The sequence below is a fragment of the Taurulus bubalis genome (genome assembly GCF_910589615.1).
Source record: "Taurulus bubalis genome assembly, chromosome: 4".
Taxonomy (NCBI): Eukaryota; Metazoa; Chordata; class Actinopteri; order Perciformes; family Cottidae; genus Taurulus; species Taurulus bubalis.
The window spans coordinates 764,901-790,791 of NC_136592.1; the positions used below are offsets into that span (position 1 = coordinate 764,901).

The window sequence follows — 25,891 nt, forward strand, 5'->3', positions numbered from 1 at the left end:
TGTGACCTTGGGTGAGACACTTAACCCCAAATTGCTCCCGTAGCTGTGCCTACGGTGTGTGAATGACAGTCCTGATGGACCTTGCATGGTCACCCCTCCCCTCCGTGTATGAATGGGTGAATGATGACAAGTTAAGTTATTTGGAAGACTAGAAAAGCGCGATACAAGTAGAGTTCATCTACGGTTCAGTCAACACCAACATCCCGTTAAACCCTCTGCACACAGCATGCAGGTAAAGGCCGTGATGTGAACAAGAAGCGGCGTCATGCCAGCTCCTCTGATCATCTCGGAGGAGGACAACATGGTGAGGACCTGCATGCTCATTGTAAGGCTCTTAGAAACTAATCTGCTCTAATTGGATGCTGGAGGCTTAGAACCACGCAGTGATCGACTGTGATGGTGTCATGAAGGATCGAGCACGGTGAGCGGAGCGGCCTCGGCTCCTGCTCACCGCCCGGTACGTCGTCTTAGAGCTGGGGATGCAGCGAGCAATATTATGAAAAATATGATTTACGTTACAGTAAAGCATCTGATCAGCATAATCAATGACTACAAAGATGAAAATGCGTCTACATCAATATTTTTTCTATAAACAGTTTTTTTGTTGGCTTGGAGCTGCTAAGTACACTCATCTAGTCATCAAGTGCTCCCTGAGAGATTCATTGAGGAAGTGTTTGAAGGGAAACTCTGGCAATCGACCAACTGTATGCCATGCCATTGTGTGACGTCATTGTGTGACGTCATTGTGTGACGTCATTGTGTGACGTCATTGTGTGACGTCATTGTGTGACGTCATTGTGTGACGTCATTGTGTGACGTCATTGTGTGACGTCATTGTGTGACGTCATTGCGTGACGTCATTGCGTGACGTCATTGCGTGACGTCATTGCGTGACGTCATTGCGTGACGTCATTGCGTGACGTCATTGTGTGACGTCATTGTGTGATGCATCTTCCGCCTAGAATAATTCCTCGTTTGTGTAAACATTCCTGGCAAATAAACGGTTTCTGATCCAATTCTGATAAATGGTTTAAATTAATCAACTCATCAGTACAATAGTTGGTAGATTAATTAGATTAATATATGGAATTGGTCGTTAGTGACAGAAATGTTTTGAACCGATCTGAAACATGTTTAAAGGAGACGTGATCCTAAAGGAACTGAGGGTCTGTTTTAGACCTGAGGTTAGTTAGACCTGAGCAGAGAAAAGGAGCACTGACACATCCTGATGAAATGGACAACTCAACTCCACAGTTCAGATCTGCTTCTAAAAGCACTACACTCTCCTGTGCTGAGGATCGTTCACAATGTCAGAGAGATGATGAGACATCTGCCCGTCCACAGAGTTAACATGAGAGCCTCTGGGACACAGCTGGACTTGGTCTGGCCCAGTCTGACTTGGTCGAGGTTGAGGCTTGGTTACAAGAAACCGAGTGGACCTGTCGGTTTTTGACTTTGACTAAAAGTCTTATCACTACATTCATGTATCTGTCTAACAACTTATTATTTCAGTAATCTGCTTTACAGACATGACAGGGTTAAGCTCAGTCCTACGAGATCTCAAGTCAAATAACCAGAATTCCCGTTTGGCAGGGCCTTATTATATATGATCATGTCTCTGAGCTGCTGTGAGGGTCAGTGCAGCTGCTCCTGAGGAACATCTGGAGGGGATGCTTGACATTTCCTCACTATACACACACACAACATGAAGATTGAGAGAGACTTTATTATTTCAGACATCAGTAACAATGCAACAGAGACCAAGGAAAGTGAAGTTGGGGAGATGAAGATATAGAAAAAGATCCCACCTGAACCAATTCACGCATGGTTTCTGAGCGCACACACACACACACACACACACACGTAAAGGAGGACCCTCAACTGCTCTTCCACTGTGTGCTGATGAGTGTGACGATGGCAACTAACGTACAACACTTCTAACAAAGCCTCATTAAATGGCCGGTTGGCTGTAGCAGGAGAAGAGTCATCAGGAGTGTGGGGAGCCAACACATGTCACACCGGCTCCATCCTACAAACTCAAGTTGACAACATGGAACCACAACAATAGTGCATGTTCAGAGGAAGCTGGGCGGTGGATCGACAGACAACAAATACCTCCTGGCATGGCTGGGTAGAGATTAAGGCTTACTGGTCAGCGCGCTGCCCCGATGTAGGCCAACGTCAGCAGCAGAGCTTAGCTCTAGAGAGCTGCTCCGAGACGAGGAGGAAGAGGAAGAGCGCTGGGATCGCCATTCATTCATCCACGCAGTCACTGAATACACCAACATGGGGAGAGACTGCTTTGTGTTGAACTGCAAGGGGAAACCAGCTTCTATAGACTGATCGGAAAAGAATCTCGACAAGCTCTTTGACAGTCTATTAAACACATGTTATTATTATATTTATACACCATAGGAGGAGTGCTAAACTACCCACAATCCTAACGGCGACATCTTTGACATTGCTGCATAGAACTCTCCGTGACCATGGACTCGTTTACCGTTAACAGCCATGAGGTCCGTGCTGCTCCACGAGTTCAAGTCGTACCAACATGGAGGCTCGTTTGGAAACGTTCCCTCACGTTATGTTGGAGAACGCGTCTTCATTATAGATCCACGAAGGTTCATTTCAAAAGGTTGTCATTAGTTTCCAGAAGCGGCGATTTACCATTCGCTGCCAACAAAATGGACTTTAGACTGAATATTATTCAGGCAAACTTCATCTACTGCGACCCATAAAACCAAACCTTAGCGGCAGTATATAACATGAGCATATGACACGGACTGACATCCAATAAGGACCAAGTGTCCTGGAGCAGTGGTGGCCAGGCAGAGGGCTGGAGCAGAGGGGATGAGGCACTAAATGAAAACACAGGCAGGGAGGTATAATTTATGGACAGATCCAAAGCTCCGCTCCTCACACAGAGGCACATCACAACTACCTGAGACGCCTGTGCTAGGACAACTAACACATCCCACATTCCCCTGGAAACGCTCCAGACAAACAGACGATAAACCTGGAAGATACAACCACACCAAACAAAGTCCCAGAAGAGTATGCAGGAGTCAGAAACATGCGGGGGCAAAGGGCTAACAAGTCAAACACATAAAAGAAGAAATACAACAGAATCCCTCAGGCCAGACAGGCAGTTCTCGTCCTTTGGCCTCCGCTTTTTAACCCAGTCTCTTCAGCTGTGAGGATCCAGACCGGCTGGAGGTCGTCTAGAGAACCCATGATGGACGCCCGAGGAACCCACAAGACTTCAGAGCTGAAGGGACAACTGACGGCACACTTGTAGAAGCTGGTGTCCAGCAATGGCCCTTCAAAATCACAACCAATGTTTTTCTTCTAAATACTTGAAGAGTATTCTCCTTAATGGTGTGTGTAGTTTCTAGTATCTCAATTTCTCCAGTGTTACAATACAACTTTAAAAATGATATTGCCACCTAAATTGTGCCAGAATCAATCCCTTTCTTTTTTTGTGTGTGGCTAACACACATGACGGAACCAGCACCTATATACTTAAAATAGAAGTAACCGTATAAATCAGTGCATTATCATTAGACGATATTACAACCCAAGCTGCCACTCAACCAGGAGACGAAAGGCATGATAGAGGGGAGCAGCATGGTTTACTTCTCTTCCTTCAGTCACAACAACAACAAGCTGATGATGTCACCGCCTCCTCCACTCCTGTGGAACACGTGGAACTAGGTAGAAGAGACCAGGTCACTAGTGGGGTTAATAGTAATCTATTACAGGGAAGTGCAGCCTTCAGTTGCTGAACAGTCAAATTGTCCTTATTTCCTCAAATAATGCACCGAGGTCAAAAGTAAGCAAAGCAGCATCCTGAAAATGGTATGTCTCATGCAATATATGTTTTGTATGCATCCTCTTGTTCAGAGGGGCAACACATGAGAGTAGGGAATGAGAATTCATCATCTTCATTTTATGCAAAGCAGATCAACTGCTGCTGGGCTTAATTACATCTGGAGTCTCTTAAATGCTCCACTCAGTTCAAACTGGCACTGAGTAATGTGCTGCAGGTTTGGTAAACGTCTCCTGAAGTCACGACTCTTCCTCGAGGAAGGAGAGACATTAGACGGGAAGACTTTGGATTCAAAAAGTTATGACGGAGACTGATGGTGATTCTTACAATAGACAATAGGCTTTCAGCACTATATGACCGGACTACTGTTGGAACAGCCCGGTGTTTCCGTCCTAGCCATTACAGAAGTTAGAGCGTCTGCTGCAGTATTCATAGCTGTGGTCATTTAACGACTCATTCATTTCATTTGCCAACCGTCTGAACTTCCTTTTCCACCTCTCACATGTTGCAGTCCTCCACAGAACGCCACGGGCTCTCACGCAGTTTACAAGCGCAAGACCTCTGTGCTGCCCAACAAGCCATATTTGGCTATTTAGCACCCAAAGGCCTCGCTAAGGCGTTCAGTAAAATGGCCCTCATGTAATGACAGAAAAACAAGAAAGGGATGGTGTTAGTGGAGTTACAGAACCTAAAGGTGGTGCAAGTGATACAGACACATGAATGATCGGGTAGTAACTGTAGCCGAGCAGCTGAGGAAGTTCTGGTTGATCAGCGGTTTGGGTTCAAGCTTTTAAAAGATGTGTTCGAGCTCACTGCGGATTCTCCATAGTGTTTGACATTAGAAGAATGAAGCAGAAACACAGAATGAGGGATAATGACACCGGGCAGGAAGCGGACGACCACACGGTCCAATCAAGCGAAGTGAAAACACCAAACACTGGGAGAGCGCTGCCTGCTTGGCAAGTCCCAACGCATTTCAACATACAAGTAAGTCGTGTCATTAACAGGACGAGAGAATAGGGACCCTTCAAATCAAAAGAAAGAAACTAATTAGTCAGAGCGAATGCTCAGCGGTTAAAATAGGGCTATTTTAAAAAAGAGTCATTAAATTGAATAGATGAAGTCATCACAGCCAGAATAGGAACAGGAGTGTCAGACATCTGTATGGAGACCTCCAGAGTCAAGTGAAAGTGAACGCTCCTTACTAAAGACGCTAGCCATAGCAAGCAGCAGGCGGTGTCCTCACAGACAAACAGGATGACCACACACACACACACACACACACACACACACACACACACACACACACACACACACACACACACACACACACACACACACACACACACACACACAGGCAGGCAGGTTACAGTGCGCGTTGGTTGGCCACCAGCCCGCTAATGCTAAAGAAGGCTAGCCATAGGTAGAGAAACGGATGGCTGCAGCATGTGGACGTTCAAGAGGCTGGAGGACCGTACAGCTGTGTGAGGGTTGACAATGTGCACTGATGAGGCCTCCATAAACGTCTGTTTCCTCATTCGTATTTATGGCTTAGATGTTGACGTGAATGGCATTCACAAGATGAAAACTGGTAGTTAAAGTAAATGTCTCAGTATGCTTCAAACCAATTAATTCGTCCAACATGTCTGATCATGTCCAAAACCTCTTTTTGTGGTATAAGAGCTTGACGTCTTGAATGGCTAGAAGGGAAAAGGAGAAATCCTAAAACAACCTGAGCAAAAGCAAAAAGAATAAGTAAAACTAAACAATAAAATACATGAAAAACTTTCGTTGAATCACATCTCTCTCTCTGTACACAGGGAGATGAAAAGAAGGCTACACTGGTTCTGGTTCTGGTTCTGACTCTGCAGTCATATGGCAGAGAGCTGCTGGCCCGCCCACTGGGCTGCTGGCCCGGCTTCAACAAGCTCATTTACCAGAATGGCCCGATCAACCCACTTCTGGGCTAAACTTGGTGCTGTCGGGATGAGCGAACCTCAAACCACGCCTGGCCTTAAAGACCCTCCACTGCACAGGATAACCTGGAGCAGACTGATGGAAGTTGGAAAAGTCTTTACCGTTATTACTACTTTCGGAGTGAAGCTGTGACTGTCCGGTGTCGGCCATTAGTGTCCTAAGATTGCCTGTTTTTAAGTCTTGACATACTCTGTAATAACAGTCAGTGCTTACCCTGGGCTTTAATTCTAGACAGGACTTTGTCAGAGAAAGAAAGAGAGAGGAGGAGGAGGAGTCCCGCAGCATGACTAAGGCCTCTGGTGGCAGAGCTTTAGAGTGCCAGTAAAACCAGCAGCTTTGGCCAAGCAGACAGGCTTCTGGGTACGAGACACGAGAGAGGAAGAAGGCAGAAAGTCCAACTGGAAGAGAGCAAAGTCTGAGGGACAAGAGGGAAGAGCTGCTCCCAGACTACTGCAAAGGATACATGCAATATCACATTTCATAAACAGGCAACAGGCACTGAATGACAGCGCTGGACACAAAGAGCAGTCTCTTGACAGTGCAGAGCTGCAAACATGACAAAGGCAACATCCATTACCATTGTTTTAATACCTTTATGAATATTGCATTCACCGTGTCTCCAGAAGCCTCACCGTCCTAACCGTTACCTCACAACTAACCAGCCAGACAGAAACCCACCAACGACTCCAATAGATGGACGACATGCACGACTGCCTTTTCGTGCTTTATCGTTACGGATGTTACAGATGTTTGATAGTCCAAAGAGCTGAGGTTTCTGGGGGAAACTGGACTATTTATCGTCTTCATTGTCCAGTTAACCACTTCATATGTATGCAAGTAAAAATGGTGGCTTTCTGAATTGAGAAGAGAAGAGAAAAGAAACGTCAGCATTCTGCTCCAACAGTCCTGGCAGAGTTGGTAAGCATACAATTAGAGAGGAAAAAAGGGAAAGCAGGAGCATGAGTTGGCAGTGGGCTGGACACAAAGGAGGAGCCTGCACTGGCCCAGCAGAGGTTCCCTCCGCTGGGCCAGTGAGGGAACTGGCCTGGAGAAAAGCTTTCCAAGAGTCAGACACAAAGGGCCTCATGCGCAACATCGTCCTATTCTTATCCTGAAGCTCACCGTCGTTCCTTTGAGGATGTTAGCGTGAGCGCCACACGTAGTACAGACTCACATTCAGCACACACACCTGTACGTTTCAGCCTGATGACGTGGAAATGTGCGCTCAAAAGACTTGATCATTGGTCACGAGGCCTTTACACACCGGGGACGAATGAACACGAAGACAATGCTAAATATTTCACAAATATTGCGACAGTTGCAATTCTTTTTCAATAAAAAGGTTGGAATAGAGATGTGCAGGCAGAGGAGCAACTAGCAGGATCCCACTGGCCCAGAGCCCAACTACTCAAAGCTATTACTTCCCTTTAACTTAAATGCTCAGCTAGCTAGCTGGTGTGACGATGTTTAGTCGGCTCACTAAGACACTTTTTTAAAGATGTGTAAAAAAGCTTAAAAATTCACCAGGGGCTATTTTCTCCTTTTGAGTTCTTGAATCTTAAGCTTGTGTTAAGCACAGACCATATTTCAGAACTCTAACCAAACACACATTAAAAAACCCATGGACTCCGAGATGAGGGAACCAGAACTGCAAAAATGCTGACTCCTCCTTCCTGCAGCTCTCTGTAGCGCTGTGCAGGCAGTGAAGCGGTGTGTTCACCGTGCTGCGTGCTGTGATGCTCCTGCCAGGGCTTCACAGCACACGTCGTAAATCGAAGCCGTTTAGGCCCAACACCACAATGCTAAGCGAGCCGTTCCTAATCAGGCAAGTTCCAACTCCAGCTGCAGACGTACATAATGCCCGGAGAAGGCTGAAGAGGAGCACTGCTGATTCATCCCGCTCTCGCTCCACGCAACCGCCACGGATTAAGTCTGACAGCGTTAGTCAGTCAGGGAACCAGAGTACATCACCAAGTCACTGGAGGCTTTCCTGCCAATGTACGGCCATCTTCAGAAAACACAGCCATTGTTGGAAAAGCAGCAGGAATGAATAAAAAAGGAAGGGTTCAAACAACTGGTGAAACAAAAGGTGTTCTTCAGATGCTTCAGGGAGTTTGTGGCTGGAGGCTAAATAGTTCTTCCAAAGAGGTGAACATGGACACAATGGCCTCATAGAAGTTAAGTGGTGGTCACAACAGTTTGTGATCTCCTATTCACTGCTGAAGGGGTTTCATGAATATTGTGCCTACTCTCCTGTTCTCCCCTTTTCTAAAGGGCCTCTGGAAAGAAGCACAGCCTGTGATTGATGCTCTGTTGATGCTGAACATATTACTGCTGGTCATAGACGGTCAACAAGAAGAGGACGTAGGCGTCTAACAGAACTTTGGCCGTCTCCATCTTGGGTTTTTTCAACCAGTGAAAAGAAGTGACCACATTTGGACTGCAGGGGAGTAACGAGTAAGGTTGTGGTGGCGGACATGACAACTACAGGCTTTCTCTTGTGCCAGTCAAATATTCTCCATGTTTCTGTATTAGTTTAGGCACATTTCTATTGGTCATCTTTGAAACCCTCCACACTAATGTTCTGTTGGAACAATACTGTAGAGTGCATGCACTGGTTACCAGACCAGAACTCTCTCTCACTCACACACTTTTTTTTTTTCCTCCACCCTTTGCATATCTAAGATTTAAGAGGAAGCAGCTTAGATTAGATGTGAAGCCGTGTGTGTCAAAGACAGCTCAATGGTATTTGTACCAATATGTACAAACGGAGTTGAGATGGGAATGGATACATGTGAACGCAGTTAATCCTGAAGGAAAGAGGCAGAACGGGGAGAGGACAAAGGTGCAGAGGGAGGTTGGGCCGGCCTGCAGGCCACTCAGCCACATTGGGATTAGGAGGTGGACTCTAGCAGCCTTGTGATTCCCATCATTAGCCGTGTTGGAGCTTGTTTGTGTGCTGGCATGCAGGCTGGTGTTGGAATGGAGTGCTTCTAAAGAAAGCAGGTTCCTGCTCACCTCCAGCACAGGATGACCACATACAGTAAGCAGCCACAGGCTCTCAGCGGGCCTCACACCTGTGACAGTCATGTAACCTTTGATCAGATATCATAAATCATATTCATAGGCATTTTAAGATTGAAGAATAGATTTGTCACATATTTATCAGTGTGTGCAGTGAAGTGCAGAGGTGTCAAACTCTAGCGCATGACCTAAAGGGTTAGTGTGTAGTAATAATAGTACAAGCTTGCTAGTACTTCCCATGTTTGGGTCCGAGCAGGATTGGAACATATTCAACTTCTGACAGGAAACACTAGGCTTTAAAATAGTGATATTTCATCAAAATCACTTTATTCTATAGGTCTCAACTAAAACATGTCTAAAAATAAACCATTCAACGCACCAGATCCTGAAATAAAGGTGACATGCTGATCCATGATTGACTCCGCTGGGCCCAACAGGCTGGAAGGAAACGTTCAATGTGGAGCTTCATCTTTACAACGAGGGGCACTTTGAAAACGTCTGTGCTTATAGATTCCTTTTTTGTTTATTAAATTATGAAAAAAAAAAAAATCTACTTACAGTAGTGTTTTTTCTTTTTTTATGACAACTGTGTTATACTGCATAAAACACATGTCTGAGTTCTCTGTACTTCTCGGCATGACTGTGCTGTTTCCATAGCGGTGCAGGACTTGTGTGTATTGCAGTGCTCGCCTGAGGCAGACGTGCATGTATTTACAGCTTCCTGCTGAGCCTCAGACATGTGGCGTGTTGCAGTGACGGAGGCCTCAGGTCGGACTCGGCAGACTGCTTTTGGGCCTTTCATGCGAACGGGCCCAGGGGTTTGGGTCTGGGAGGGACTCTAGCTGACAACACCTCTCCTCCATGGTGTGCACGAGCATGCAGTAACACACTGACCTAGAGCAAGGGCTCACATGGTGCCAGCGCCGGGCAGCAGAATGAGATATGTATCAGGAAAAGCCCACCCGCAGTAATGAAGACTTTTACAGGTTTCAGCGGTTGCTACAAGACCTATAAAATCTCCCAAAGAGTCTCCATCCTGCATACCAGTGGCCGTGCTGCAGCCGCACACAGCCTGCACTTCATGTGCAGAGCTGGGATTCAGGCTCCTCCTGCCTCTGGCCTTCAGTTCTGTTTATTTTGTGAATCGTGAGTGTAAATATGGTGGGGCCTACTTTTAGAAACATGCAAAGCACTGCTGAGGAGAGACAGAGGAGACGCACAGAGCGGAGAACCATACAGTGCACAGATCATCATCATCATAATGATAATACTACAGGCATAATTTAAGAAGAACCGCTCCGCGTTCAGAGACAGGAGGAGGGTGTTCCTTAGGCGCTGTCAGAGATAAGAGCATGTTGAGGCGTCGCTCATGAGTGGGTGGATGACGTCACTTCCTGTGTCTTTGTCTGGCATGAGAACGTCATGATTATCCTGACCTCAATGAGTGGGAGTCACAATAGTATTCTGACAATCTTCAAATGGGACTAAAACATACTGGATTCACTTCACAATTAGTTAGGAAACTAATATCTGTATTGCGTCACAGACAGGACACATCTTTCTTCAGTCAACATCCCAAACAATCTTAAATCAGGAAATCATGAATCATAAAGTCCTCCTGCACTGATGAACAAATAACACACGTTTGTATTCCATGATAATTCCTGTAGTCTTTGAGTCAGGCTCCACTCTTCACTGCTCTCCCATGAGCGGGCTACACAGCTCGTTCAAGTCACTTGTGAAAGTCACCACCAATATATCTGTATCTGTAATTAATATTATGAACGTCAAAGGCAACCAGAACCTACATCTTCACTGATACTCCAGTAGGAAAGTGTCCTCATGACTGACCTCTGGCCACTTTGGGAAATGATTTTCATAATGAAAACAGGGATCATCTCCAACACTTCACTACTACAATGCGTGCACACTGAACAAACACTCCGAACAGCAACAGGTCACGGCGAGCTCTGAAACTGAAAACCAGCCAAATCAATGGTGTAACAACCAGCTCTGGTTCCTGGTGAACAGATCAGATCTCCGGTCATCTCATCCGTCCGTCAGCAGCAGAGCAACAGCTCGGTGTCAGCGCCGTGTCCGGACACGTCAGGAACCGGCTGCGTGGAGAGAGCGCTCCTCTTTGGCTTCAGTCTGATCCGTGACTTTTCTCATGGCCTGCAGTCACAACGCTCACACAGGTGACAAGTCTCAACAATGACTAAAAGCCGTCTGCTCAATCAATAACAGAGCTCAACTAGCGCTTCTTTTCTCCCACAGCCGACGCAAACGCAGGCCAGTTTTTTTCCACCCTTGACTTATAGGCAGATTGATGAGAGGAATATTTGTGATTACGTGTCTCAGCAACTATTGTGTAAGAGATTAATGCGCAAGCAAGCAAACCACTTGAAAGCTAACATATATGAGTGTTCCACTATAAACTACACAACGCTTTGTAAACACCACACAGCAGTGAAGGCAGGACACAGGGAGCGTACCAGCCAATACAACGCTATTCTGGAAACCCAGGTCAAAGGTCAGCCCCCAGGTCAGGAGCGTCACGCTTCAGAAACAAGCGTGAGTGCGACCATAGAGCGGTTATAATTCAGCTACACAGATCAGATCAAACAGCCTTTGATCTCTTACTGCACTCAAAACGACACATTTATCCTAGAGATGCACCTATCCGGCAGCTGATTGGTCGATCAGCGTCTTATAGCGGCACAGACAGTAGTGTCACAGTCCCACGTACATGTGTGTGTTCAGAGTCATGACGATGAGAAGCTGTAGGAGCTCTGAGGGTGTTAACGTAGCTTCAAATGATGCTTGAAACCAACATGCAAAACCTGTTCCCAACTCAATACTTGTCTATGGTAGGGTCCTTAAGTCCTGAATCTAGACATTAAAGAACATGACATGGGAACCGGATGAAAGCGTCTTACCTCATAGGACCAGACGCACTGGACCCCGGCAAACCTCCTGACACAGCGGCCCACCTCCACGTCCTCGTGGGTGGTGTACATCTCCTGTAGACACTCTCGGATGTGGGGCACCATCCTCCTGAGGACCTCGCGGCTCATGATGACCCCTGGCCCCCCCATGCAGAAGTTCTCTCCGGGCTCCAGGGCCAGTTTCCCCAGCTCGTCCCGGGCTCCCATGCCCGTCTGGCCCAGGAAGATGGCCTCGCTGCTGTTGAGGCTGCGCAGGAAGCCCTCCAGCTTCTCGCTCTTGATGTAGACGTCGTCGTCGGCCCTCATGAACCAGTCGTACTTGTCCAGGTAATGGTCGTGCATGTACTTGAGCATCATGAAGGACTTTTTCTGCGGCGGGTACGAGTCATCCACGTTCCTCAGGGCCACTATGGGAATGGGGATGGAGGTGTCGGAGCCCTCGCTGGAGAAGAACTCCACGCGGCCTGGAACGGTCTGTGCCCACGTCCTGTAAACACAGAGGAACGGATGGAGTCAGAGAGGTGTCACGTGTAATAACAGGGAAACACATACACATCTATCTCGCATATTCATATCCACTCCTTGCCGTTTATTCTACATGACCACAGACTGTCTATACGCTCTACATTACTCTGCACGTCACGCTACTTCTCGTGACATGCCAAACTGCTTCAGGTCGTCTCCCTTCCTGGACAAAGACACTGGAGCTGAATTCTGATCTAAATGGTAAAAGCTGAAACGCAGACATGCGATGCTCTGTGGTTCTGTGCCTGTTGGTGTTGGTATACACCAACGCAGATGGTCCACATGTGCATACACCAACAGGGCGGCCACTTTCAAGCGAGTGAAGTCCGCGACGTAGTCTCGTGTTCTGGACACTGATATGATCAGCTGACGAAATGCTTTCTGAGGGTGGACCGCACAAACTAGCCTTAACTAATCTACTGCGCATGAAAGTGTGCGGTCAGGAATGTGTTAGAGATGGAAGATTCTCTTCAAAAACAGTTTTCTCTTCACATTAATAAAATCACACGCTCTGACTAATAAAAGCAGAACATAATCCGTATCTGTCGCAGGACTGCATCTTCATCATCATCATCATCTTCATCATCATCATCACATGGGCCCGGATGAAGAGTGGACGGACTGTGTGAACTCTCCCTCCACTAGCGGCCTTTACAGCTGTGAGTACTAACATAATAGACATATTTGCTGCTAATAAATGTAGATGCACATGCATCAAGATATGATGTCATCACAAAACAATTCCATTAAAAGATGATAGCTTATCATCTAGAATTATCGATTTGTGTTCGGTTATACTAACAATACTAATACATATCTGGTTATGCTAACAATACTAATACATATCTGGTTATACTAACAATACTAATACATATCTGGTTATACTAACAATACTAATACATATCTGGTTATACTAACAATACTAATACATATCTGGTTATACTAACAATACTAATACATATCTGGTTATACTAACAATACTAATACATATCTGGTTATACTAACAATACTAATACATATCTGGTTATGCTAACAATACTAATACATATCTGGTTATACTAACAATACTAATACATATCTGGTTATACTAACAATACTAATACATATCTGGTTATACTAACAATACTAATACATATCTGGTTATACTAACAATACGAATACATATCTGGTTATACTAACAATACTAATACATGCAGCAGTGTCTGCTTTTATTCTGCGTTTGCTTCCAGTGGTTTGACAGAAGCTTCATGTCTTGATTCAAACAGTTCCGCCTCATGGAGTAGACAGAGATGTGTGCACTAACAGAAAGCTCTCCTGACACCGTTACAAACAGCTTGTGCAGCACATGGGGGCAGCTAGTTCTAGACAAGAGGAATGTGTTCCTCACTAGAACGCATCTCCACAGTGAGAGCTCTCATACAAAGTAAAGCAGCGGTGTTAAAGGGGAGGGATACCATGAGTCACAGACACCCTTCCATTACTCCCCCGCTGTTCTCAGCTTTTAGTGAAGCGTAATGTGCCAACACAGCCGTGTGTGTGAACTTATTAACCTCATCTATATCGAGTGATCAAGCTCCCAGTCTGTCTGTGGAGGAAATCCAATGAATCAATACGTGGGCCTACGACCCCGGTGGATTTCTTCCCACGGGGCAGACATGAAGCGCTTTGGTTCAGTGAGTGTCTGCTGGCGGTCAGCTGGTGAAGCCGGTCAGCGAGCCGCTGTCCACTCAGGAGGTGCTGCTGACACACACTCGGGTCCGAGTGGACGACAGAACGCGGACGTCGCTTTAAACACACCGCGGGAAAATACAGTCAACTCAGAAAGTCAAACACGGATCAAGTGGGAGATTAACAATATGTGGAAACAAAAAGTCTGTCCGTGAGACAAGTCTCTATCAGACCTCATTCCCTTTCTTCACGATGTCAGATAAAGCCGCTAACAGCTGAGACTGTGTGACTGTACTGTCAAGTAAATACTTCATGCAGCAGCGTGAGAAGCTGCAGAGTGGGAGGATTCTCACTGATAAAGCAATGAGTCAGACCTTTTTTCTGTGCATGTCTATAACTTATGGGAACCGTTTAGAGTGGCTGAGAAACGGTGACGCTGTCCTTTATCAAGTCAAAGCCCTTAGCACTGATACTGGTGCTTCCTCCACTGAAGAACCACCTGAAGCAGAACTAAGAATTAGAGAGCAGAGACGTAACGGCGATGATCTTTCTTTTTACCGTGGTTGTATTCCTCATTATGGGTCAATACGTGGAGGTACTGTAACAGGATAGAGGACTGCAGAGGTTGGATTTGTGTTAGGAAGTTAGTGTCACACTGGTTCCCACAACAAAAAGCCAAAGGGATTTTTTTCATTGTATTTTTGATTATTGCACAAAATAAACTCTGGGAAAAATAAACGTTTTTGATAAGTACATGTTTTCTTCGCAAATGAACCCCGCTTTTATAACTTCGTTAGAACTTCGCTAGAAGCAAAGACTGTATATAAAAAGCTAACCTTGGGCTATAAAGGAACTTTACAGCCCACGGTCACATGACTTCACGGTTCCACCCCTAAGCTAAAAGAGGACTCGCGTCCCAGTGAGGACGTTCAGTCGTCAACCGCCTTCACAAAGACACATAAAAGCTTCTAGTCACCACAGAGGTATTTACTGATCTAGTTTATATCAGACAACAAAAGCTTTTAAATCTCTTCAGCTTGTGAAAAACAGATTTATTTCAGGTATTTAATCAAAACCCATTAAAATAACCCATTGACATTGAGACGGGGGAACCTGAAGAGCAAAGATGTCGACTCACTTCTGGATTTCGTCCCTGCAGCGCTCCACTGCTCTCATTCACAGTGACCACAGTGATCACCCATCTGCCATGTAGACTCAGTGCTGTGTTCCCGCTTAGCCCACATGATAACAGCAAAAGCTTAAAATAATAAGTATTCATTCCAACTGGGAGGCATTTTAAAGGGAATTGAAGGACTGTTGTTTAAAAAGGGTAAACAGATCATCGGTGTCTGCTGATGGACTGGTCACTGGCAGCGCAGTCCAGATGGGTCCTTAAGGAAACTAGAAACGCAGGAGAACAATCTGCTCTCCAAATCTAGACATCTGCTTGTCCGAGCTGTACTTTGATTTCTTTGAGGAAAACTCCATCTTATTTCTAGAGGCTTGAACATAGCAGGAGTCAACAATGACCACACGAGTCGTGAGCTTCTGTCTGAGGTCCCAGGAGATGCTCGGGGGAACGTCAGCTCCTCCACAGAAACAAACAAGCTTCTCCTGTGACTGAGTGTGGTGCAGTGAGGCCACGGCGGCTCTCAGGCACACCTGATGTGAGCGTCAGGTGGCTGAGGACAGAGACGGTTCGATGAGCCTGTTGGCATATTGTCTCGGTACATGAAGCCCTGGAGGCATCGTGCAGGACCAGCAGACCCTGACCTAGTCCTGGAGGACGACTAATCAACAAGTCACTTGAAAATAAAGGCTGTCCAACATTCTGACTGGACATATTGGGGTTTTTGAAGCCATTTGAAAAGGTCACCTAGGGCTCTGGTAAATGTCATTTCTCTATTGTCTGATATGTTAGAGGCTAAATGATGAAATAATCAAGGAACAGGTAACTATTGATCGTTGTAGTTCTAACCCAAAAGTCTCTAAAGACACCAGCTGTAGTTTGGAGAAATGGGTCTAAAATGATGGACATGTCCATTTCATGGAAGCGTGAAAGAGAGAAAAGACTCATGGATATGAGTCTTTTCTCTCTTTCATGTCTACATGATAAGAGAGAAAAGACTCATATGCATGAGTCTTTTCTCTCTTTCATGTCTACATGATAAGAGAGAAAAGACTCATATGCATGAGTCTTTTCTCTCTTTCATGTCTACATGATAAGAGAGAAAAGACTCATATGCATGAGTCTTTTCTCTCTTTCATGTCTACATGATAAGAGAGAAGGTCATCCTGATGCTCGGTGTTTACACCGTGTAGCTTCAATGAAGAGGCACGATGTTGCTTAAGAGGACGTTACAAAGGAAACGTGTCAGACCTAGTTGTGTGTGTGTGTGTGTGTGAGTGTGAGTGTGTGTGTGTGTGTGTGTGTGAGTGTGTGTGTGTGTGTGTGTGTGTGTGAGTGTGTGTGTGTGTGTGTGAGTGTGAGGTCCCTTCAGACACCCGGCTGGGCCCCAGCGGGCAGCGCTAGCTAGCTGCCCGATAAAGACACGCAGAGCCCTGGAGCTTCACAGAGAGGACCGTTACCCCGACAGAAAGACTCATTTATGGGGGAAATCTGCATTTTTCTCAGACATGTCACATACCTATGTGCCGCCACGGCGCGGCTGTTCAGGTATTTCTGTGCCGTCATGACACCGACGAACAGGAACTTATTGGACCGGGCGCCGGGATGCTCGGTGGCCGGAGAACCGTTATCTCGCGGCGGCCACAGGACTCCGCCGTACTCCGTCCTGTGACCGGCGTTCAGCCCGCAGCCGGCGGGGTTGGCCTTTCGTTTCTGTCCAGCTTTCTTCAGCTCCGTCGCCTTGGGGAGGACGAGTCTGGAAGCCAGTGTGAACCCGACCACCAGTCCCAGCAGAACACTAAACCATGCTCTTCGGTTTCGACCTGCCATTCCCCAAAACTTCACCAGCTCACTGTGTATCCTCGCTGTATCCTACACAAAAACAGCAAAGCGATAACCAAAATGTATAGAAATGAAAACAAAAGAGAGAACGATAGGGCTCCTCTGTTTCCAGACAACCGGAGTCACACACACTCTCTCATAGTAGAAAAGCTCTTTTCTCGCAGTTGCCTACGTAGCATCACAGCAGTCCCTTCGCCACCTGAGCCGTCCCCCGCCGCTGCCTCTGCTCATCAAGATGTCGGGCCTTCTCGACCATCGGAAAACTTCAACGCCGATCGACCAATGCAGCAGCTTTTTTCTTTGCCTTGAATAGCGGCCCCATTCTCACCATTATCTTGCCATTGGAAGAATGTCGGACTGTCGAGATCGCTGATTGCGAAGGGGGTTTAACCAAGCAGTGGTTTGACCCAGAGGCTTTCCGTAGAAGCGCTCTGAGTGGCTGCTTGGTGGATCGTGGGTGAATCTCTTCGAGGTGGGAGGGGCCGGAAGTACCTTTTTTCCATTATGCATTCCCATCTCTCTTTTTATTTAAACTTTCATTAGTGTCCTTTATGTCGCCCAGATAATGTAACGAGCATATACGTAGCCAGCAGGACCATCTGTTTTTTTTTTAACGTTGTTTCTGAGAAATGATGTGCTGTCAGTTATTTTGGTTTGACCGGCGAGAAATACTACAATACCCATGAGCCTCAGCCGCCGTTGCCATGGAGAAAAATCCGGTCTGAGGCGCAGTAGTGAATTCAGAACGCGTCGGTGTGGCTGTTGCTAACAAAACACCGCTTCAGTTGCTCTCTGTGACAATTCTTAAAGCGTTTATAATAGAAACACCGATACAACATCAATTATGATACTAATAGTTATGTCTCCGATGTCCAGAATCACTGATTTTAATTTACATTATTGCATTAATATTTATTATGACACCAGAATGTATTTTGCTCGGCCACTGTTTCACCAAAGCTGAAAGGAACTACAGAAATTACAATAAAAACACAACTTACATTATAAACACGTCCTGTGAGGCAACTGAACATGTAACAATACAATGCATATTATAAGAATGTGTTTTATGTTTGTTGATTTGTTTTGCAACAGCATATTTATACTTTAGTGCTTTAAGACAAAACGTCCCCAAAAAGGTATTTTCGACGACAGCATCCATAAACAGCTGTTCTGGAGCGCCCCCATGTGGTCGTTGTAGGGATCTACAGTGGTTGGTGTTGTGTTGGTTATGTTTCCAGAGAAGTTGAAGGTTGTTATGCTCCTTAATGCGCAATAAACAAAAACAAGCAAAAACAAGCAACAATATTGTTATCATTAAGATTCACATTTGAATGAAAGTTCAGAGGTGAGGGGATTCATTATTACCTCCATGAAATGTAATTTATTAAAAACTGTTTTATCAATTTATTAAATCTGACAGACTAATCTTCAATATGAAGCAAAACATTTTTTATTTGCGTTCACAGTTTGTTTATTTTTCAAGTATTTTGTTTCTAATGGAGGTCACCAAGAGGTCCATCACATCATTTTTAGTTTCTTGTTGATCTGGTGTTTCAAACATGAACACCTGAAAGTACAGTGAAGCATGGCCGGATATCACTGCAGCAGGAGTCCAGTCCACAAGGCTGGACCTCTAACAGGCTGCACCTCTAACAGGCTGCACCTCTAACAGGCTGCACCTCTAACAGGCTGTACCTCTAACAGGCTGCACCTCTAACAGGCTGGACCTCCAACAGGCTGCACCTCCAACAGGCTGCACCTCCAACAGGCTGCACCTCTAACAGGCTGCACCTCTAACAGGCTGCACCTCTAACAGGCTGGACCTCCAACAGACTGGACCTCTAACAGGCTGGACGTCTAACAGGCTGGACCTCTAACTGGCTGGACGTCTAACAGGCTGGACCTCCAACAGGCTGCACCTCTAACAGGCTGGACCTCTAACAGGCTGGACCTCCAACAGGCTGGACCAAAAACAGGCTGGACCTCTAACAGGCTGGACCTAAAACAGGCTGGACCAAAAACAGGCTGGACCAAAAACAGGCTGGACCTCTAACAGGCTGGACCTCTAACAGGCTGGACCAAAAACAGGCTGGACCTCTAACAGGCTGGACCTAAAACAGGCTGGACCTCTAACAGGCTGCACCTCTAACAGGCTGCACCTCTAACAGGCTGGACCTCTAACTGGCTGCACCTCCAACAGGCTGCACCTCTAACAGGCTGGACCTCTAACAGGCTGCACCTCTAACAGGCTGCACCTCCAACAGGCTGGACCTCCAACAGGCTGCACCTCTAACAGGCTGGACCTCCAACAGGCTGCACCTCTAACAGGCTGGACCTCTAACAGGCTGCACCTCTAACAGGCTGGACCTCTAACAGGCTGGACCTCCAACAGGCTGCACCTCCAACAGGCTGGACCTCCAACAGGCTGCACCTCTAACAGGCTGGACCTCTAACAGGCTGCACCTCTAACAGGCTGCACCTCCAACAGGCTGGACCTCTAACAGGCTGCACCTCTAACAGGCTGGACCTCTAACAGGCTGCACCTCCAACAGGCTGCACCTCCAACAGGCTGGACCTCCAACAGGCTGGACCTCCAACAGGCTGCACCTCTAACAGGCTGCACCTCTAACAGGCTGGACCTCTAACAGGCTGCACCTCTAACAGGCTGGACCTCCAACAGGCTGCACCTCTAACAGGCTGGACCTCTAACAGGCTGCAAAAAATAAGTATAATAGAGTCAGATCTGGCTCTCTTGTTACGTTACGTTATGTTTATATTGGGCCAACTTGTTTTTCCCAGGTTCTCAACAGATGAATCCAACAAGGCCGATCAAATTGTTGCTGCTACGTATCAAGTTGATGTTTAGTTACGACCTACTAAATCTTCAAGTGCAAGGACACTCTAACCTATTCAATTCAACTCAATTTTGTATCTGTCAGTTTTTTTTTTTGTCAGACCACAAAGACCTCAACGCAATCGGGATCGGGCTGAATTGCGTTGTGGAGCAGCCGGCCGATTGTGGGTTCGTTTTCAGAGGTAAACCAGCAGTGAATGAATCTACTAACAAGTATTGCGTTGCACTGTCCTGCATGTTCGCAACCTTTTGAAACTTAAGGCCAACTTTTCTTGAGCCTATTTCTGAATACGGCCAACAATTCTTATCTTTAAAAAGACCTTACCATTTGGCAGCACCCTGGGGCCCACCGGTGCTTAAATAAAGGCAACAGCCTACTTTGTTATGGATACTAATCAATAAAAAAATCCTTCTAAATAAGTAAAAGTAATAAGGAAAACTTCTGTGGGACATGGTTGATCTGCCCCAGAGCAGCAACTGTGGATTAATCCGTTGCTGAAAATAGTTCCCAACAAATGCACTTCATCTTCCTTTTCTGAAAGCAGTGAGCAGCTGTTATAGAAGAACTACTGAACCTGTACATACAGACTGAGACTTAAATGACACCCATCGGTCTGTTGGAATGTCTCTAGCGAGGTGATGAGGGATATGTGTCCATTCTCCTTCAACTCAATATTCTTTTTTGTTTAGCTGCAGTTCTCACTCACTCACTCACATTGCCTGGTGTGTGATCTGGAAGGTGATTGGTTGTAGCGGAGCAGGTTAATAATGATTCACTTTTCCAAACTCATTTAATATCCATAGTTGTTAAGAGAAATTATATTTTCATCCTGATGTTGAGGGTTATTGGTGGTTGTATTTCTCTGTGGGTTTTCCCATAATGTTACCAGACTCTTATAACAGTCAGTGGCAACAACACTGGCGTTGGCATTACAGCCGTTAAGCGACTGCAGCGTTCCTCCTTCAGCACTTCCCAGATTCAGAAACTGGCCCCGGGGGTCTGGGGCCCCTTTAATGCCCTGGAGTGTTTGTACCGACTCTTCTTCTGTTGTTGTACAGAGCTTTGTCAGAATCAGGTGTAACTATCAGTGAGCGCTGCTGGACACGAGGCTACAGGAGCGCTGACTCCCTCATGGTGGCCTTCACTGACCTTCAGGTGCTCGGAGATTCCCAGCTGGACAAATGCAAATACCCAGCGAGCATATATTTATTGGCTAAAAATGTCTGTATACAGTGTAGACATACCTTCTTACATTTTGATCAAACTGTTAACGATATCGTCAGGATGGACCGGTTCTGGTAACTAACCAGATGTGCACCATCAACTCTACAGCTACGCTGGTACACATTTCAAAATATATGAACAAAAAGAAACACACTGACTGAACTTCATCAGCCAAACCTGCTGGTGACATACCGGTGACAGGAATGGCTTCATTGCAAGCGTTCAATTCCACAATGCATGTATCCCTTAACAGTGTGATGCATGATAATCATCTATATGAACAACGCAGAGGGATTAGAAAGTAAACAACGAATCAAACAGGAGATATGCAATTAATGATGAAATATGGAGCTGGTTAAAAAAACTAAAACATCTTGGTGATATATTCCAGGGTTAGTGATATTGTCAGCTTGGTTCAGTCAGTGTGCACATCAGGATGTCAGAGGTCAAAGGTCAACAGACCAACATCTCTGACCCTCTTTACCCTCATCCACCAGAGGACGGGGCTCTCCTGCCAGGTCTCCAGGCGCAGGAGCTGCCTCCCTGTCCCGTCAGGGGGTTGTAGTCTGAAACACACAGGAAGCAGACGAGACAGAGGTTAAGATGACGATGCAGGAATAGAAACACTCGTTGTGCCCGAGCGTGTTCATGACCTCTCCAAATGTGTAAAGAAATGTGTAATCCAAAATGTTACAATTAACTTCCACAAAGTAAAAGGATCCCATGTAGAATGTGTGAGGTTTAAAAGGCCTCAGTGAAGTACATACCCGCACTGCGAAGTGGCTTCTTGTCCGACTTCGGTTTGGACGCGGTTGTTGAGGAGCTGGCCTCTTCAGTGGTCTGCAGTGACACGCATTCATCAGACATTACAGTCAGGGACTCAGACCACACTGATCCGTTTCATGTGCTTAGCCTCGGTTAACAGCCTTTACCACACAAGCAGTCTCTGAAGCAGAGACACAGTTGTGTGATCAATTACACTAAAAGAATCAGAGGAGGCCGAATGGATCTGAACCGGTTCAAAGTAGTTCACATAGAAAGTCTTTGGATCACGGGACAGCATTCATGTGGTGGACTTTCTGAAGAGATGCCAGCAGGGACTGTGTTCTAAGTAGAGTCACGGTTTTATATCTTCTATCTATACCATTAGCAACTTAAAGTGCATGCACGTAGGATTCATTGCTCCACGTTCCCTCAGCTCCACGTTCCCTCAGCTCCACGTTCCCTCAGCTCTTAATTATTATGCAGAATGACATCAGTGGACCTTCACAGCAGCTTTCTTTTGGTTCTCACATAGTGAAGCCCCGCCCTCCTCTGCCTCTGATTGGCATGTTCTGATATTCTTCCCATAACCTCATAAAGCTCAGCAGAGCAGCTGGTGCACCCTAACATCCAGCCCACCTTAAGAACCTCAGCTATAGTTTTCATAATGATAATCAATACAGTTTGCGGTGATAAAGTAATGTAAGAGTGAGCAAGGCTTCAGATGAAAGAATAAATCTCCCGATGACTAAACTCACCTGAGAAGGTTTTGCGTTTCCTTTGTAACTTCTTCCCTGCTGCATACTGTCCCAGATCTCGATCTTCTGCCTCCTCTTCTCTTCTTCTTGCTGTTCACAGAATAGATAGATAGATAGATAGATAGATATATACTTTATTAATCCCCAAGGGGAAATACACCACATTCAGTTGGTCTGACGTCATCTCTCTTTCAAACATGTCATTGTCATGTCACTACTGCACCTGTCTTTGTTTCTCTCTGAAGATGTCAGCTTTGGCGTCCAGCTCTTCCTGCATCTTCATGCGAGCAGCTTCCATTCCTTCTTGTCTTTTTGCCACCAACGCTGCGTCTTTATGAAGAAAACAGCAGAAACCATGACGCACAACCTTTCCCACAGACACGTTCCACTCATCTGTCACGAAATAGTTGAGAACAGAAGAACCTTTAAATTCACAATTTTTACAGTGGTCCAACTTGTCAGGGCTTCATTCATCAAAAGACATTTACACACACAGGAAGTGAGACAGTTACTGGACATCTGAGGGTCAGCAGGTTCATAAACTCATACAGGAGGAAGACGTGAGAACATCATGACGTGATGAGGGAGAGGTGACAGGGACGGACAGAGAGGACTCTGCTACGAGAACATCACAGCAGGCAGCGTTTACCGTAGAATGGTTTTTGGTATATACACACAAAAAATACATATATATATATACATATATATATATATAGGAGTCCATGAACGAGACAGCAAGTGTCTGTGGTTAGTTCACATGTCCGCAATGACCGTAGGACAGTCGAGTGTCTGTGACCTGAACTGACTAACGCTGCTAGTCTTCCAGCTGCAAACAGGAAGTGACCGACATGCAAACATGCTGCCAGTTTCTATCTTTTCTAGAGCAAAGGATATTCAATTAAAACAGATCTCCACCGTTTTTCATGCTTTTGCTGACCCTGTGAAATACTATGCATGTCAGCAACCCGTCATTAGGAGGGAGTTGGGCCTTGCATGCGCTCATTCATTTGGATGTCAGTGAACACTATTTTGTTGGTTTAAAATGTATTGTAATAAAACGTTAACTCCTGGTGTTTTACTCGTGTTTTGTAAGAAGGAAATAACGGAGTAACAGACAAACCAGCTTTAAAAGTGATGCATTTTCTTTTTAAATGAGCGCCGTGCAGTTGACCTAATAATGCTGATGTAAAGAGAGGTTTGGGTGGATTTCCAAAAGAGAATGATGAATCTTAAAAGAGGGAGCAAGGTAAACACTGCCAGTGGGAAACAGGTGTTTTGATTAAATGAGTGTATTCAGTCGGCTGTAAACTTTTGTGTTGAGTCAATAGACTTTTCATTTTGGTGGCAGCAAGGAACTTGTTGGGGGATTGACTCACATCGAACACAAAAGTTAAATGTTTGAAGTGAGGGCCGGCCTCTTGCAGGAGTGTTGTGTTGTGTTGTTACTGTGTGTTGTGTTGTTACTGTGTGTTGTGTTGTTACTGTGTGTTGTGTTGTTACTGTGTGTTGTGTTGTTACTGTGTGTTGTGTTGTTATTGTCTGCAACCGTGTTTCAGAAAACATGCCGAAGTAAACGAGAACACTGAAATAACCAACTAATAAGCTACAAAAGCAGAGGCATCAAAACATAGACCCAACTAACAGATGAGCTAATGTGTTGCTAACTATTTATATAATCGATTTAAATAAATGTAATTGATTCGTTGTTGCAGCCCTAGACTGGAACCACAGTAGATACGAGATGCATCCATCAGATGAAGTCATTGAGCTTTCTACTGAACCATCACATGAAGTGTGACACTCTAGACTTGTACACGGTGTGACTCATGGTCCATCCTGTGGAGCAGGTGTGCATGTACAGGTGCTGACCTTGCAGGGTTTGCTGGGCCGAGCTGCTGGCGCTCTGTCTGGATCTCCTCTTGCTCAGCTGCTGCAGGAGCAGGTAGACGACCACGGTCACCGCCAGCAGGTACCATCCATACTGGGACAGCAGCTCTCCAGCTGTTGAGGCAGGAACAGCTTCATTTGGCATGAGGAACACAAGTATGGTTCAATTACCCAGATCACGTTCATTAAATAAAACTGATGAGAAAAGATATTGGTTAAGTTACGAAAAACTGAGGTCACTCATAAATAAAACTAGGAGGATTTCCAGTTCCTTTGATGATATTAGCTCATAAAGATAATCATATTTATCAGGTCAGATATGCTGTTTGAGAGCCTGTAGACACTAGAGTGGAGGAATAATATGATTAATAAATAGAGTTATTAATACAACACTGTTCCTCGCAGTAACGAGTTGGTAGAAGACGTAACGTTACGTCACGCGACGGCACGTTTCTCCTCACGTCAGTGTGACGTTCAAAACAAACAGCGCTAGCTACTAGCGTTAGGATGCTAGCGTGTGTCGCTACCAAAGACACAGTAGTTTACCACTAACTAGTTCAATGTTTCCCGCTAGTTACATACGTAACCTAGTAGTTTACCTCTAGTTAAATACGTAACTAGTAGTTTACACATAGTACAATGAGAAGTAGTAGTTTGCCTCTAGTTAAATAAGAAGTAACTAGCTTAGTAGTTTACCGCTAGTTACATTAGCAGTAGTAGTTTACCGCTAGTTACATTAGCAGTAGTAGTTTACCGCTAGTTACATTAGCAGTAGGTTAGCTTACTCCATCATGTAATACACCGCTAGTTGCTCTTGTCTTAGTTATCATGTCGTTACCGAGCAGGCTCAGGGAGCTCAGGTCCTGGTTGTTGGGAGGCTTCTCCACCCGGAAAGGAGAGTCCTCGTCGTTGACGTCTGTGATCTCCACGTCGTCCATTTCAGTAACGCGTCTGTGTGGATGTCGTACCAACTGTAATAAATATCCCGTATAACGTGGTCGGCTCCTGAGTTACATGCCGTGCTGGGAACGCTTCTCCGTGTCAACCATCTTTGCTAACTACCTGGTCATGAACGCAACGCACTTTAGGGTGACGTGTCGGCGTCGTGTTGCGTTGCAGTACCGCGGGAAACAATAACACTGTTCCACAGGCGACGTCTTTTCCCCTCCTATGGACTATAGACGATTTCATTTTGTATTTCACTTTACTTAAAGCAAACAATGGCCACTTATAGTAACGTATAACCAGCTTGTGATGAATTATAATAGTACATTGTATCGGAAATTATAAAACGTGATCCTTGCAAAAAATAGTCAGAGTATTTATGACTATAATAGTGCTATTAGCAGATTATAACACAATATACGTGTTTATTATAGACATGGTAGTAATAGAAAGTCTTACCAATGACTTATCACATTATCCCTTATCAACATTTCTTCCACATAGTGTGCACGGTG

At 45.5% G+C, this 25,891-nt stretch overlaps 2 protein-coding genes across 3 annotated transcripts in view; both read right to left on the reverse strand.

Moving 5' to 3' along the window:
* Positions 1–16,936, reverse strand: part of chsy1 (chondroitin sulfate synthase 1) — a gene marked incomplete at its 3' end in the record, with an annotated part of 38,841 nt that extends 21,905 nt beyond the window's left edge. Inside the window, exons 1-2 of the mRNA XM_079217272.1 lie at positions 16,620–16,936; positions 11,770–12,265 (exon numbers count right to left, since the gene is read on the reverse strand). Of these exons, the coding sequence (XP_079073398.1) occupies positions 11,770–12,265; positions 16,620–16,930 (807 nt within the window). The 5' untranslated portion in view covers positions 16,931–16,936. The remainder of the gene's footprint in view (positions 1–11,769; positions 12,266–16,619) is intronic.
* A 4,056-nt stretch (positions 16,937–20,992) lies between these two features.
* On the reverse strand, positions 20,993–25,479 carry selenos (selenoprotein S). 2 transcript variants are annotated; one of them, XM_079217151.1, is made up of 6 exons: positions 25,270–25,479; positions 24,414–24,545; positions 22,768–22,874; positions 22,545–22,634; positions 21,792–21,864; positions 20,993–21,590 (listed from the first exon to the last, which is right to left on the reverse strand). In XM_079217151.1, the coding sequence occupies exons 1-6, from the start codon at positions 25,367–25,369 to the stop codon at positions 21,511–21,513; spliced, it is 582 nt and encodes a 193-aa protein (XP_079073277.1). In that variant the 5' UTR covers positions 25,370–25,479; the 3' UTR covers positions 20,993–21,510. The 2 variants fall into 2 exon arrangements, with proteins under 2 accessions (XP_079073277.1, XP_079073276.1); XM_079217150.1 differs by having other exon boundaries at positions 24,414–24,563.
* Between the last annotated feature and the right edge of the window lie 412 nt (positions 25,480–25,891).

What these genes read in the sequence shown, in the direction of transcription:
- selenos (XM_079217150.1), bottom strand. Translation starts at nt 25,369, where the DNA reads ATGGACGACGTGGAGATCACAGACGTCAACGACGAGGACTCTCCTTTC. An exon ending in GAGCTCCCTGAGCCTGCTCG is followed by an intron (nt 24,564 to 25,269) that starts GTAACGACATGA and finishes TGCCAAATGAAG; the next exon opens with CTGTTCCTGCCTCAACAGCT. An exon ending in GAAGCCACTTCGCAGTGCGG is followed by an intron (nt 21,591 to 21,791) that starts GTATGTACTTCA and finishes TGTGTGTTTCAG; the next exon opens with ACTACAACCCCCTGACGGGA.